The sequence below is a fragment of the Chelmon rostratus genome, chromosome 24 (genome assembly GCF_017976325.1).
Source record: "Chelmon rostratus isolate fCheRos1 chromosome 24, fCheRos1.pri, whole genome shotgun sequence".
Lineage (NCBI taxonomy): Eukaryota > Metazoa > Chordata > Actinopteri > Chaetodontiformes > Chaetodontidae > Chelmon > Chelmon rostratus.
In genome coordinates, this window is record NC_055681.1 from 3,536,176 (window position 1) to 3,550,757 (window position 14,582).

At 41.5% G+C, this 14,582-nt stretch overlaps 1 protein-coding gene across 1 annotated transcript; it reads left to right on the forward strand.

The window, feature by feature from the left end:
- The first annotated feature begins 306 nt into the window (after positions 1-306).
- LOC121627431 (vascular endothelial growth factor C-like) lies at positions 307-14,066 on the forward strand. Its single transcript, XM_041966340.1, has 8 exons — positions 307-1,343; positions 5,045-5,297; positions 5,688-5,878; positions 6,315-6,445; positions 6,575-6,672; positions 8,253-8,387; positions 9,819-10,020; positions 13,436-14,066. The coding sequence occupies exons 1-8, from the start codon at positions 1,242-1,244 to the stop codon at positions 13,545-13,547; spliced, it is 1,224 nt and encodes a 407-aa protein (XP_041822274.1). The 5' UTR covers positions 307-1,241; the 3' UTR covers positions 13,548-14,066.
- Positions 14,067-14,582: the final 516 nt, after the last annotated feature.

Here is a 14,582-nt window from a genome sequence, read left to right on the forward strand (position 1 = left end):
CTTTTTGAAAAGTTATAAAAACACACACCGAAACACAACAGAAAACAAACCTCTCCAGCGAATTTAAGTCACATAACAACAGGATGGTGGCATATGCTAAGAGAAAGTCTATCAGTGCCAAGACGCTGCCCGCCTCTGCAGACACTGAACGGCCTGCAATTTCTGAGGGAGAAAAAGAATGTGACGGTATAATCAGCTATAACGCACGAATCATCTCTTTCAAATCCTTCACTCCACCCACGAGATACAATCCGTCCATTCTTGTTTTTTTTCTCATTCACTCCACCAGGATGTCTATGAGCAGGACTCACTCTATTTGGACAAGAACTTAATACCAAAAGCTGGACACTTTTTGTAAAACCTCCTGCTTTCCTTTTTTAAAAAAAAAAAAAAAACTCTATTTGAGAAGAGGATTTGGAATAAGCTCTTCCTCTTTCTCTCTCCCTCTCTCTCTTTGATGCTTTTCTCAGGAACAGACAGCCTGACAGAAAAAGTTGTGACAGATTTAGAAAGCTGCAAAAAAAAAGAGGAAAAAAAAAGTCCAGAGTGAGACAGACAGAGCTTTGCCCTGGAGGTTTCTGAGGAGGAAACAGGAGACAGATAAAGAGGCAGCCATAATCTCAGAGAGAGACAGACAGACAGACAGAGGGAGGGAAGAGCACAGCTGTTGTGAGGAAGAGAAGGGAAAATATAGATAAAGAAAGCAAGGAGGTGCACAAGTGTGAAGGGTGAGGAGAAGAGACTGACGAGAACAACCGAGGCTGGAAAGAAAAAGAGACCTACAAGAGAGTCAGCAACCGAAACCCAGAGCTTGAGGAATAAAAAGACAATAAGAAGAAGACAAAATAACAGAGAGAGACTCGAAGAGGTGGACATCAAATTAAACAACAGTGAGAATGGAGACGCAGCAAGACAAGAGGAAAGACTTCCCCTGAAGAGGCAGAAAAAAGGAGCAGTGTTTGACAAGAAGAAGAGGAGAAGATTTCCTCATCATGTTTTATTCAGCTCGCTTCCCAAATTCAAACAACCTGCGCCGGAAGAGCAACTTCGTCCCAGGATAGAATGAAGAGAGGGGCAAAGAGATACCGGCCCAGTCTGTGATACCCTCCTGCTCCTCCTTTTCCCCAGACTCATCCACCTCCCTCTCCTCCTCCCTTTCTTTCACTTTATATCCAGCTTTAAATTCACTAACTTCCTCCTCCTCTGTCCTGTATATCTCCTCTCCTCTCCATCTCCTCACTATGTGGATACCAGCTTTGCTCCTATGGATTTTTAAGATCAGCAATTTGTGCTCAGGACAAGACTACACAGACTATTACCAAACTGGAGACATGGGCACCGAGGTGAGACATTTCATTTCTCCATCATCTATAAAATCTGCTTGGCCTGATCTCAAATAGAGCTGTATCATTTCTCATTGGCTTTAGGCCAAACTATGGAGGAGTTTCACTTACTTCTACAGCTTAGTGTCTACATACAGGTGACACAAACATAACACCACACTAGCAATGAGGGATGAAAAAAAGTTGCCAGATCACAACCAAAGTAAATACCTATGGGAGGTTTTGGAACAGAGCTTTCCAAAAACATCAGAACACCCAATGAGAGCCTATGTTTTTTAGAAGAACTGTTGGTTAAGCGAGTAAAAGTCTTTGTTTATTCAGGAAGTCTCATTGAGATCAAGATCTCTTTTACAAGAGAGACCTCACAAGCAAAGTATGTGTGTACAACATTTTAACGAGGCAATTCAGTCACACAATGATCCATCCAGTGGTTTAAGTATAGTGGTAGCTGCATGAGCACACAGGATATCTCTATAATCCATGTAGAGAGGGCTGAATGATGGTTTGCCTATTTTGGAAGGAGAGACAAGCATTTTCTGTTATAGGAATTCAAGTGTTTCAGTTTTTGAGTGAGGTTTTGTAGGGTAGTATTCATAATGCTGTAATTTATTTAATTAGATTTACATAAAGAGTACAGATCGAAGATGGAATATCAAGGCTCTGCGCTCTTGGAAATGAAAACATTTTGTCTTTTTGAGTTTAAAACAAGCTCTCAATTCACAAAAGACCTGGTTTGTGGTGGAGTTGATGGCATACAAGATCAATCAATCAATCAAACTTTATTTCTATAGCGCCTTCCAGCATCCAAAAGGAGCACAAGGCGCTTAACAAAGAAGAATAAAAACAACAAATAAATCAAATAAATTAAAACAAGTAAAAATACTTTTAAAAAACACACAGTCAGAAACAGACTAAGCATTAAATGCCAGGCGGTACAAGTGCGTTTTAAGATGACATTTGAAAGCATTAAGATCAGAGATAGTCTGCAACTGTGGTGGAAGACAGTTCCAGAGCTTAGGGCCGAAGATGTCGGCATAAAAACATACATTGCAACGGTGCGTTGAAAATAAAACAGCAGGGGGCCAAAAATTGATCCTTGTGGAACACCTTTGACTTGATATGACACTATAAGCAAGAACAGTCCAAACCAGACAGACATGAACCAGGTATAAACAGAATCTTCAGAACCAATGGAAAGCAGCTTATTTAGCAAAATATCACAGTTCAACAGCCATTTATTCATAACTCTACAACACAACGTACGCTGCAGCATCTTCATGCTACACACTCTACAAAACAACTTATTTATTGTGGAGCACGGAGAATGTACTGAAAAGTCTCAGCTCATCGCAAGACAGTCATGATCAAATGTATCAGGAGCCTTTGACTAATCCACAAAGAGTGCAAAACAATTTTAACTATTATTCTCCTGAATTCCTGAAGTGACCAGTGATCCCAGGAGTTCAGACAGGCAGGTAATAGAAGGCTTAGACATAGGCCCAGGAAGGTGTTCATCCCATCATCTCTACAACAGTTTTTGTTGGGGTTTCCTTGAATATATGTTTCAATAATGCACATAATCATTATTAATTTTAACTAAATTAACTGCCAAAGGCCCTATTGGTAGTTGTAATTATGCAAAGGCTTCAATGCAATCGATCTGACTCACCAAAACAATTAAAGCCAGTCTCATTTCAGCCCCAGCAAATAGAAATGTTGTCAAACGTGTTTGCTTTTTGTGAAGTTACAACTTCTTTCTGTCACATTGTTTCAAATAATACTTTGAGCACAGTTCTGTGGAAAACCCGTGATTTGCTTTTGTTTCAACTTGAAAAGTGTGTGTTTGTACTTTACAATAGCCTCATACAGAGGATGTTTATACTGGAAGACAGAGTGAGTGACAAATGCATGGGTGTGTGCATGTGCGTGTGTCTGCATGCCAGAACTATCCAATGATGGTCATTCGTCCATCATGACCTCATAGTCCCAGAGCGATGACCTCATGTCATGTGATCACTTAACAACACAAAGGAGAGAGACGGAAAGAAAAAGAGCAAATATGAGAAGCTGTTGAAAGAAAGAAGAATGAAGAGTCCATTCTCAAATGTACAATAACAACATTATGCCATTGATGTAGTAACACTAGCTTTTAAATAATTAGCAAATATTAGCATCCTAAACTAAGATGGTGAACATGGTAAACACTATACCTGCTAAGCATCAATATTTTAACATTGCCATTGTGAGCAAGCTGGTGTTAGCTTTTATCTCAAAGCACTGCCTCACAGAGCAGCTAACATGGCTGTAAGCTCCTGGTCTTGTATGCTATCATAGTCTTTTTTAAATACAATACTTGTCTTAGAAGAACTGTAGAAGTTACAGTGAATAAAGTGTTTCATATTTGATGTCCCAGGTAGGGGAGGTCAAAAAAAGAATGAATAATTTGGTGAGACAGATGAGATGGATGGATAGAAACGGAAAGGGTGGGGGACAGACACAGAGAGTGAAGGAGGAAGAGATAAATGGAGAGAGTGATAACAACACAGATCTGGTTTCTGTTTAGGTACTGCCAGCTGTACCAGTTTGCTCCTTCTCATCCTGGGAAACCAAACAACCACCCTCACTCCCAGAGGGAATTAATATGTGGCACTCAAACCGCCAGCTCCCAGCTGACATTGAGTGCCCTCAGATAATCCAGAGGCCTCTATTAACCAGTCTGTCACACAATTAACCCATTATGATTCATCTACTGTGTTTCCACAGAAAACAGAGTCATCTATCATGACGGCAGAAAAAACATTAAGGGGATGACTCACTGTGGAAATGGTTTACAGAGTGGTATCTACTATCAACTGAGATTTCCTGCATGGACCTGGAGCAGCACATAAAGCCCTCTTTGTATAATAATAATAATAATAATATGGGTGTTGGCTGAGCTGACAATTTCAAGTCTGTTTGGTCCATTCAAGCAGACCTCATGCTGCATTTAAGGTCTCCTCAGAAGCTCTTACACAGGAAGCTTGAGGTTGGCAGTTTAACTTGTCATGAAGGGCACGTTAAGGAAGGATGCCGTGAAAGGTTGTCCGAAAAATTGATTGGTTAAGCAATAGAGGAAAATAGAGGTACAAAGCAGCAGCAGGGCAGGCATTTTAAAATTTTATCACATTGCAAGAGCAGTACTGCAGAGTCTCACTGTTATAAAAGGTAACCACAATAAAGACTGAAAAGAGCAATAGCAGCAATACTGAAGCATAAAGAAAACGCAGACTTTATAGCTTCCTTGTGTACTCGAGTGGAACAATGTGTGTGTGCAGATGAGAAGAGGACACACAAACCCATAATAACTAACAGTAGCCAACAGCAACATGTTACAACACATTGGTAACTGAGGTATTCACTGTTTATCCAGCTCAAACCAGCTAAGCTTACACTGTAAATTCTACAGTATGCAACAAAAAGCAAATTGTCCTCAATGCAACACTTCAAAAAGAGCTTTTACATTTAGTCAAAACAGGATAGTGGGTCAAATTTGTCAATTATGAGCCAAATGCAAGTTTTCAGTTTCTTTTAGCCTCATTTTATTGTCTCCTATTTTTTCCCCTCTTGGTGATGTAATCGATGAATCCAAATTCTTTGTGGCAACATACGAAGGACTGTTGTGTTATTAAGATCACATTTGTCTCTATGATTCTTCTTTCCAGGCTCCAGCTATGTCAGATGACCGGGCCAGTTTGGAGACAGTGACGAGTGTGGATCAGCTACTACAGCTTCTGTACCCTGAATACAGTTTGCTTCAGCACTGCCTGAGGAAGAAATCCTGGCACGTCTCCTCTTCCTCCTCTTCCCCCTCTTTTCCCGGCTCCTCAGCAAGCCCCTTAGTCCACTCTCACGATGAGGATCTGTGGGGTCAGCCGAGGGAGGAGGCTCTTTACAAAGTGGACGGAACTTTGGGAGGTAAACGTTGTCCAATACCATGTGTCATACGTCCTACACTAGTTAAACTGGTCCAATGGCGTCTAAAATCTGACATTAACATTAAAAAATTATAATTTTTTAATTATAGCCCCTTCAACAGGACAGTCTGCAGCTTTTGAAAACACTAGAGTGGACTGCCAGACAGATTACATTTCAATGGAGACAGACAGAACTAGGTGGTAAATGCAAAAATGGAGAAAACAAGCATAGTTGGAAAGAAGACTGGAAAATGAAAATTAGATACTACATTGGAGAGGTTGATGATTTCCTGCCATCACCCCAAAACCACTAATAACAGATAAATTAAGACCCAAAAGCTCTCTTGTATCAGCAAACAAAACCAAGTTACTTAATCACACATGTTTTCAGTCATCCTAGAGGAGATCCAGCGGACGTCATGCCAGCCCAGAGAGGTGTGTGTCGAGGTCGCCAAAGAGTACCCAGAATCCACCAGTCAGTTCTACCTCCCTCGCTGTGTGGCGCTGCATCGGTGTGGCGGATGCTGCACCAACGAGGCCCTTTACTGCACCAATACGAGCCACACGCTTGTCAACAAGACAGTAAGCCGCAAAGCTTCTTTCTTGTATCGACACTGTTTATTTCCACGTCAGGTATTTTTGAGCACTTTATAACACAATTGTGTTGGTATTTTCCCCCCTTACACCTCAAACCGCCTCAAAAAAGAGGACAGAAACCAATTTACCCAGTTACATAACACACGTATCTGTATCACAACCCACCCTACTGCAGGGGGACGGCCTTTGGCTGCAACTCGACATGAATCAATACAATAAACAGCCACACACAGTTGCACAATCTTACAAACATTACATCAACTTGCACACATCAGCAGAAACACATGCTACGCAGCAATATTGTCAAAGAAGATGAAGAAAAATGAAAGATAATAATCAACCAAAAAGCACTATTTTCTTCCATCATCTACAGCTTTGTACACACACACACACCTCTAACCTTTATCTTTCTTCCTTCCAGCTGATGGAGCTGTCCCCGCCCAGGATGGACCGTTCTGTCGTCATGGTAACCTTCGTCAACCACACTTCGTGCGAATGCCTCTCCAAGCGGCCGCTCCACTCCATCATAAGACGAGCTGCAACAGATCATCAGTGAGTGAGAGCGAGGAGTGACATGTGTGTGTGTGTGTCTGTCTGCGTCTACAAATATTTCTGAGTCAGTTTTCCTGTTTCCATGCATTCACATTATATATCTCCGTGTGTGTGTGTGTGTGTGTGTAGCTGTTCCCCACCTGACGTTCCCTGCGCCTCTGGCTCATTATGGGATCCAATGAACTGTGTGTGTGTTTCTACAGATGCTATAAACTACTCTGAGCCTGGTAAGTGTGCATGAGTCACGTTGGTCAAATTATTCAGTTCCTGCTGTGGCTGGTGCATATTAAGCTTAGATTACCCTTAAGGGGTTTAAGATAAGACATTTCTGTCAGACCAGGTTTTATTCCTGACCTTTCTCGAATTTGTGCTGGTTTTCTTATGAACTACTGCATACTTTCAGCTCTTCTGACCTTTAAACTCCATCAAATGAATCACGAGGGGACAATGCTTCGTTTTAAGGGGGCAGGAAGTTTGTGCAAGCTTTGCACTCATCAAATGCTTGAGAGCAGTGAAAATTTTGCCACGTGAAAATTAAGTAACAAATTGTTGTATACTCAATAAAGGATTAAGACCAGGATGTCATGCAAATGTAAATTCAGTGGTATGTTGCATTAAAAAAAACACACACCTCAAGGGCAAAATAGTGCAAATTGCAATGTCATCCAAAATGTGGCTACACCTTGACTGAGCAGGTTTTGGTATGTGAGCCAGATTTCATTTCTGTTTCAATATTTTTTTTAATTTCCAAAAGCTCCACAGTCAGATGGTGATGATGATGTCTGTGCGGCAAATGAAACGATCTGAAACGACTCCCCCCTGAGGGAATGTTTATTCAACTGTAACATGAGAAGCGAAAGTGTCTTTGTGGCATTTTACTTGTACGATCATGCAGTGAACCACAGCACCTTCCATCTCCATCGACTTTTCTCTTTTAATAAACCGGGAAACCTTACTTAGCACATTGTTTCAGAGAAGGGACTGAGAATTGATACCAATGGGAATGAGTCTGAATGATTAAAAATACAAACTAATTAAGAATACATGTGAACATTTTGGACAAAGTCGGGCAAACGAGTCCATTTTACCTTTCCTTGGAATTTCTGAAAGCAAATGTTTCCACAGGCAGCTCTTCTGGGATTGGGATTGTGAAACCTACAAAACTCAGTTGAGGACCTACAAAAAGAAAATGCTAGCTTCTCTGCAACTTTAATCACTGTTGGTGCTGTTGTCATTTGCCCTACCAGCATCAATGAAACAAGACCAAGAGTCTACAGCCATGCTAGCAGCTCTATGTGGCTGTATTTAGGCACATCGGTGCTTTGAGCTAAATGCTAGCAGCTATAACATTTACGATGATCATCATCTAAGTTTAGCCTGTTAGCATGAAAACATTTGCTAATTAGCAAACAAACAAACAAAGTACAGCTGAGGCCGATGAGAATGTCAGTTTTGCAGGTCAAAGCATTTGACATATTCAAAGGAGTCACCAATGGTACTACAAATCAACCTCTAAGAACCTTGAACATCCGTCAAGTAGTTGTCAAGATATTTCACCAAGCCTCGTGGTGGTGCCGGAGTAAAAATTTGGGTTTTGCCAAAGTGGGTAGGATTCATCCTCTGGGGACCATGAACATTTGGAGCAAATGTGATAATAATCCATTCCATAGGTTTGGAGATATTTCAGTTTGGACCAAAGTGCCAGATTGACCTACATACTGACACTGCTACCAGCAACAGAAAGACAAAACAAAGCTGGAAAAACAAATAAATACCATTTTGTACTTCCTGTCCATGTGGCTTCCAGAGGCGCAGGACTCAGGTCTGCTGGCTCTCTGTGGGCCCAACAGGGTTCTGGATGAGTCCACCTGCGAGTGTGTCTGTCGGAATGGACTCACCGAGGACAGCTGCGATCCAGGCTGGAAACTGGACCACAACACCTGTAAGGATTCTTGAAAATATTTCACATTTTACTGTTGTTTGAAAGATAACTCAAATCCCAGAGTCTGGACCACAGTCTGCCTGCAAAAGGATGCAAACTGTGGTGGCGGTGACTAAAGTTAAACTAAATTAAAGCAAGGACTGCATAATAACTTAACCCAAAAAATATAGCGCTGTGTACAGCCACCGGTGTACCTCTATGTACTTATTTTACAGTGGACACTCAATTAAATAATTTGGGGAAGGAGGCAGACTGTAATTCCAAAACAAGTATTTATGTTACACAGATGCAGAACAAAATACATACAACTGTCATATAAATAATCAAGAAATAATAATAAAAATGCAGGTGACTGTCAGCGAGGGAGTGAGAACGAAGCAGAGGGGGCGGGGCGCCGATGTCTCGAAGAAACGATGAATTCAGCAACGGTGACGATGTCCGCCGAAAACACAGACCGTCACTCGTTACCTTGGTCCCAGTAGACAACAGCCGATGATACCAGCTAACAGTCCTAGTTAGCCAGCAACAGACCTCCGGTCCTCGCCAACAGCGAACGACGTCACGAACCAACGCCGCTAGCCAGCAGCAGCAAACTCCGGTCCTCCTGAACAGTAGCAGACGATCTGAGCTAACTTCCCTTAGTTAGCTAGCAACAGTCCTTTGCTCCGTCTTCTTCACAAACACACACGACGTACTCTACCATTCATTAAACATAACGAAAGTGATTCTACAGTCTACGGTCACTGACCATACTAAAATAAGGACAGGTAACGAAACACAACTTAATACTTTTCTCACTCGCGTCTATACTCTGTCCATTCACTCCCGGCGAGCGTGCGAGAGCGCGAGCCTAATCCCACAATGCAACAGGTGTATAAACATAACAAACTACGTGCAACGTTTAAATACCGTAGAAACATAGGACAAATTAATTCTCAACGAAGAATATTAGAATCGCATTAATAATGCATATTCCACATTAATGAAAATAATAAATGAATAAAAATAATAAATTCTACCATTAAGGTCAGGGCGAGAACATGAGAACTGAACTATAGGGCTTATAGGCTACTGAACAAAACAAATCTGAGTTTAAATCTAAAGTCTAACATGAGCCTTCACTACACAGTGCTCTGCTTTTGTGCAGAAAAACTGGTCAAAGAAATACCTTTTCTTCTTGTTTATCTGGCCTTTTTCCACATGGCTGTCATTCTGAGAGCAACCAGGCAACATCGAGCCAGAGAGGATGAACACAGATAAGGGGGAAATTTGGGGAAGTAGGGCTCTACACAAATACAGTGTCTGCAGTAACGAGTTAAAACCCAACCAGCAAATATTTACACACAATGCTCATCCGCCTGGTCTAAATTCATTAAATTACCTTCACGTGTTTGTTTCTCCCTGAAGACGTTCAACTCTTTCTCCTCCCAGGTGAATGCCAGTGTGAAGGTCAAGGTGAGGGGAAGCTGTGTCCCACCGGCCAGCGGTGGGATGAGGAGCTATGTGGCTGCGTATGTGCTGCAGAGTGTCCTGGGAACCAGCCTCTAAACCCCGACACCTGCCTGTGTCAGTGCAGAGAGAGTCCACAGTCGTGTCTGCGGCAGGGCAAGAGGTTCAACCCCAACACCTGCAGGTAGGTGTTCTGGATCCTGCTGTCATTGAGCAAAACTATAAGCTCTGCACTCTAAGCTCTCTGTTGTTGCCCTGAAAGGGGCAAGCTGAACTCACAGTACCCCTGTGCCCTAAGTCAAAAAAGCCAATAAGCAATCATAATAATAAACTTTTTTTTTTAACAAAATTGATCTTGTACTTTATTGTACTCTTTATCAATCCACTTTTTGCATTTATAGCAGCTGGAATTTGTTGTTGAACTGTTTGCCCTTGCAACAACACTACACTCAGTGACGTCAAAAATGATGTTTCCTCTCTGTCAGCATCCAAATATTACTCAATCAGTGGCGGCACCATCTCTAAGTTACAGAGAACGCCCGCCTCCCTTTTTTTTAAATCAAAGCTGACATTACATCAGACATACACTGGCTGAAAATAGTGTGTTTATTCACTCACTTGCAGTAAATTCTGAGAACAAGTATCTGGTTTCCAGGCTGCGTCAAAACTATTCATTTAAGTTATTAGTTCCCCTTTTTCTACTTCCACAGTTGCGTAAAATAAAAATCCATGACCTGATTCAAACACGAAGTTCCGGAAACTTTACAGCTGCACCGCATTTCACATTATAAACACTCTCATTACGTTGCACAAAGGCACTGACCGCCGTATATGGTCCAGAACTCACTCCAACTCCTAACAAAGAGTTTTAAGAGAGCATAAAATCTATCCAAGGGTGAAAGAGGGCTCTGATCTTGGACAGTGATGACTACAATCAGTGTCTCTCTATAACTTGGCTAAAATGTCATTATTGTATAGACTTGATTGATTTCTGAGCCAGTTTTTACTGATAGGTACTTCCTTCAATGCCTGCTTGTGACTTGGCAAACCATAGTCTGTTCCACATATTTGCGTTTTTACTGATAAAATAATAATAAAACACTTAATGTATAGCAACTTTCATACAAGAAACGCAGCTTTAAGTGGTTTACAACAAAGACATCCAATCTATCAAGTGCTTCACAGAAAAAAATGTAAAATGTTCAAGAAGATGGAGAGTAAACCCCACTAAGAGCTCACTCTTTAAAGCTCTAACTCAGTGTTTTGGAACTGTAGCTAAGGTCAACACAGTTTCTGAGTCACAGTAACTTCAATTTGGAAACAATGATTTCCAAACTGTGACTCTTCACGCTTACTTCTCAATCATTAAAGTGCTGAAGCACAATATGGCATGAATCAAATGTGCTACAAAAGCTAAAGTTGCAAAGAAATTCTCTACAACTCAAATGCAGCATTTCTGTGTGTCAGTTCATCATGGGTTACCTGAACCAGTGGCATATACTGGGAGAACTGGTCCTGTCTGCTGAGCTTTAGGCACTAGGCTCAGACTGGTTAGCCCTTGGGGTGTCATCACTACTCCTCGCCCTGGGAGCGTAGCAGGAGGAAGAAGTGAGGAAAGAGTGAGAAAGGCAGTTAGAGAGGGAGAAAGCAAGCAAACTCTCAATGGACATGTCATACATTCCAAAGTAAAAAAAAAAAGACTTTCTTTCTCCATTTTCTTTCGTTCACATGTTTCCATATGACCTTTTATGGAAACAGGGTGTCCTAAACATTCAACCATGGTCTCAGCTGTGTGTGCGTGCTTTGCAGGCATGTTGTGGTTCCCACAGCCAGCATGCAAGAGATCAACCTTCCTCTGACCCGAGAGGCCTGCAGAGAGACAGACAGAGAGGCAGAGAGACAGACAGAGAGGCAGACAGACAGACAGACAGATAGGCAGACAGACAGACAGATAGGCAGACAGACAGAGAGACAGGCAGAGAGGCAGACAGAGAGACAGACACAGAGACAGGCAGAGAGGCAGACAGACAGAGAGACAGACACAGAGACAGACAGAGACACAGGGTGAACTTGATGACAGTGAGCAGAGCAGCCATCACACAGGCAGGCAGGCCCAGGGACAGATGGAGTGACAGGCACAAGGAAAAACACATCATGCAAGCAGACATGAGCTTTGATATGAGCAATTTCTAATCATGGCTTTACACATGTGGGAAAGTTCAAGGACAAACACACACAAATGACCTTTGAATGCAGAGTTTCTTAAACTTTCTCAGCCTAAGAGGGCTGAAAAATACATAAGATCTGTACTCAAACTGAGACTCAATATGAGTTAGATGCCCTTGATTGTCTATCCCATGTAATCACTTTTTCAAGGTAAATCCAAAAAAAAAAAAAGAATTTGAGATATAAATATCTCAAATAAAAACTGGTTCTACCATATAAACCAGATCTTAGTTAGTGAAGTTCATAGTACTCATGGTGTTCATAGTTACTAGCTAGTGTCAAATATCTGTACACACTAAGCTAACCGCCAGTGTGTGTAGCTAACTGAACTAGCAAGCTAACTAATCAACTGACAAAGCTAATGTTAGCTTGTTAATATACATGACTGTTTGGAAGGAAGAGTAAAAGGGGTGCTATGAAATATGGTCGACATTTTCTGACCAGACACTTTATTAAGTTCTCTTTTATAATGATAGAAACTGATATTTTACATTTCACAAAAATAACACAACAAACATCGAATAATGCTAGTTATGTTAGCATAATCAGATATGAACAAAACAAAGTAATACCTACATCTATAAAAGATAAGGAGTTAAGTTATAGTTTGCCCCCTCAAGCAAATTTTTTTGGAAGTTAAGCTACAGTTTGTGATGCTAGCACCTTAGCTAGCAAAGACATGTCAATTGGTTGCTTACGTTACGTTTTTTAAATGTTTGCTAGTGACCAATTGACATGTCTTTGCTATCTAAAATGGTTCTCAAGTTTATGTTACATGATCGAAATAAAGACTTAATTCATTCATGGTGGAAACATATGAAGTAAAACACTAGTTTGAAACTAGCTTGTGACAAAGAATTGAGAGTAGGCCTACAACAAACATTCTGAATAGCAGTATAAGATATTCAAGTATGACTTGCTTCATTCTTTTCATCATTTTGTCTATTTTTTTTTATGCCTGATTCAACATCTGGTCACAGGAGGTGGTACAACAGAAGACCATACACCTACTGTGATTTTGAAGAGGCCAGTTCCCAGAATTTGGCCGTTATCCTCCCCTCTCTGGAGAAATGCTCCTTTTTTCTCACACACAGAACCGTTTGATGAACGAAACTTGGATCAGGGTTTATCCAAAAGGGATGCCCAGTTCTGAATAATCAATCATATTCACGCCAAGAGAATATAATCTCCCCCGTGTCGTCTTTTTATTTCCTCTCCGTGGCTCTCAAACACACCCTTTTCCCTTCCTTCCACCCTCCTCTCACCGATTTTTCACTCTCTTTTCGACTTCACATCCCTCTTTCTGTCTCCGACTTGATCTTGCTTTTTCTGGCTTCCCCTCCTATCTTCCTCCCTCTTCTTCCTCTCTGTAGCTGTTACAGGTTGCCTTGCAGAAAGCCCAGACCTGTGTGCCAGACTGGTTTTTACTACAGCCACCAAGTCTGCCAGTGCATCCCCAACTACATGAGGCCTGGGTGGAATTAACCAATCACAGGCAGGCTGAAGAGCAAAGGTGCAGATGCCCTTCAACCTGAGGCTGGAACACTTTTGGCCTGAAAACAAAGGGGTGAGAGGGTCCTCCCTCTGTGCCTCTTGACTACAAGCAGCACTTAAGGAGTTTTATTAGTGCTGTCTGTGCTCTGACACAAAGGAGGATGGGAGTGCTTCCCAGTTAAACAAAAAGGCCAGAACAGCCACCCATATGCAGGACTTATAAAAGTGGACTTATCTTAGCCAAAGAGAGAAAATGAAGAGATATCTGACTCTCTGGGACTGTCTTAAAAGTGTTGGCCCTTTACCCAATGCCAACAACACGATCCTGACTGGAAGCGACCAATCACACCAGGACACAAGCATGATAGCAAGGGTGGGATGGACCAATCAGACTGTGAGCCAGCATTCATCCCCGCTACAACGTGTTTGAGCATGACGTTCAACCACCGACCTGCTGCAGAGACACCCCTCGTGACTGTGTGAAATGGAAAGTGGAATATAATAATAACAGACCAGACTCTGTGCTTTTCTTTTTCTTTTCTTTTTTTTTTTTTTCAAAGATTAAATAAGCTGTAGGCAACTTCACACTTTTGCAGCCTTGAATCATAAGATATCTGAGAGGTTGAAGGATTTATTTTGTAGAAATCATGTAATGTGATGTTGCCGGAGCCTTATATCCCTTCTTTTAGCAGAAGTGGAAATGGTGACAGTATCTTTCGGTGGTCCATTCAGAGCACCAGTGGACTACATTTTAATTTTAGCGAACAGACTGTGTCTATTGTATCTATACTGAAAAGAATGGGGTGAATCTCTTGCTGAAGCTTTGTTTTTTTCCATTTAGCTGAGAATAGCAATGTCCTTTTACATAAAGTCTTACTGGTGCAGCTCCCTTCAGCCAAGAGAGTAGAGGTTTAATGCCAGACCCTGTTAAATTAAACGCTAATTTAAACACTCCCAAACAGCTATTATATCCACCAGTTTCATCTTGCCTCTACTGTGGTGCTGCTCTTTGAAGATGTTACTCAT

Excerpts from the sequence above, each read along its gene's own strand:
- LOC121627431 (XM_041966340.1), top strand. The coding sequence starts at position 1,242 with ATGTGGATACCAGCTTTGCTCCTATGGATTTTTAAGATCAGCAATTTG. Across the intron at positions 5,879-6,314 it reads ACACGCTTGTCAACAAGACA|CTGATGGAGCTGTCCCCGCC; the intron begins GTAAGCCGCAAA and ends TCTTCCTTCCAG. Across the intron at positions 10,021-13,435 it reads TTCAACCCCAACACCTGCAG|CTGTTACAGGTTGCCTTGCA; the intron begins GTAGGTGTTCTG and ends TCCTCTCTGTAG.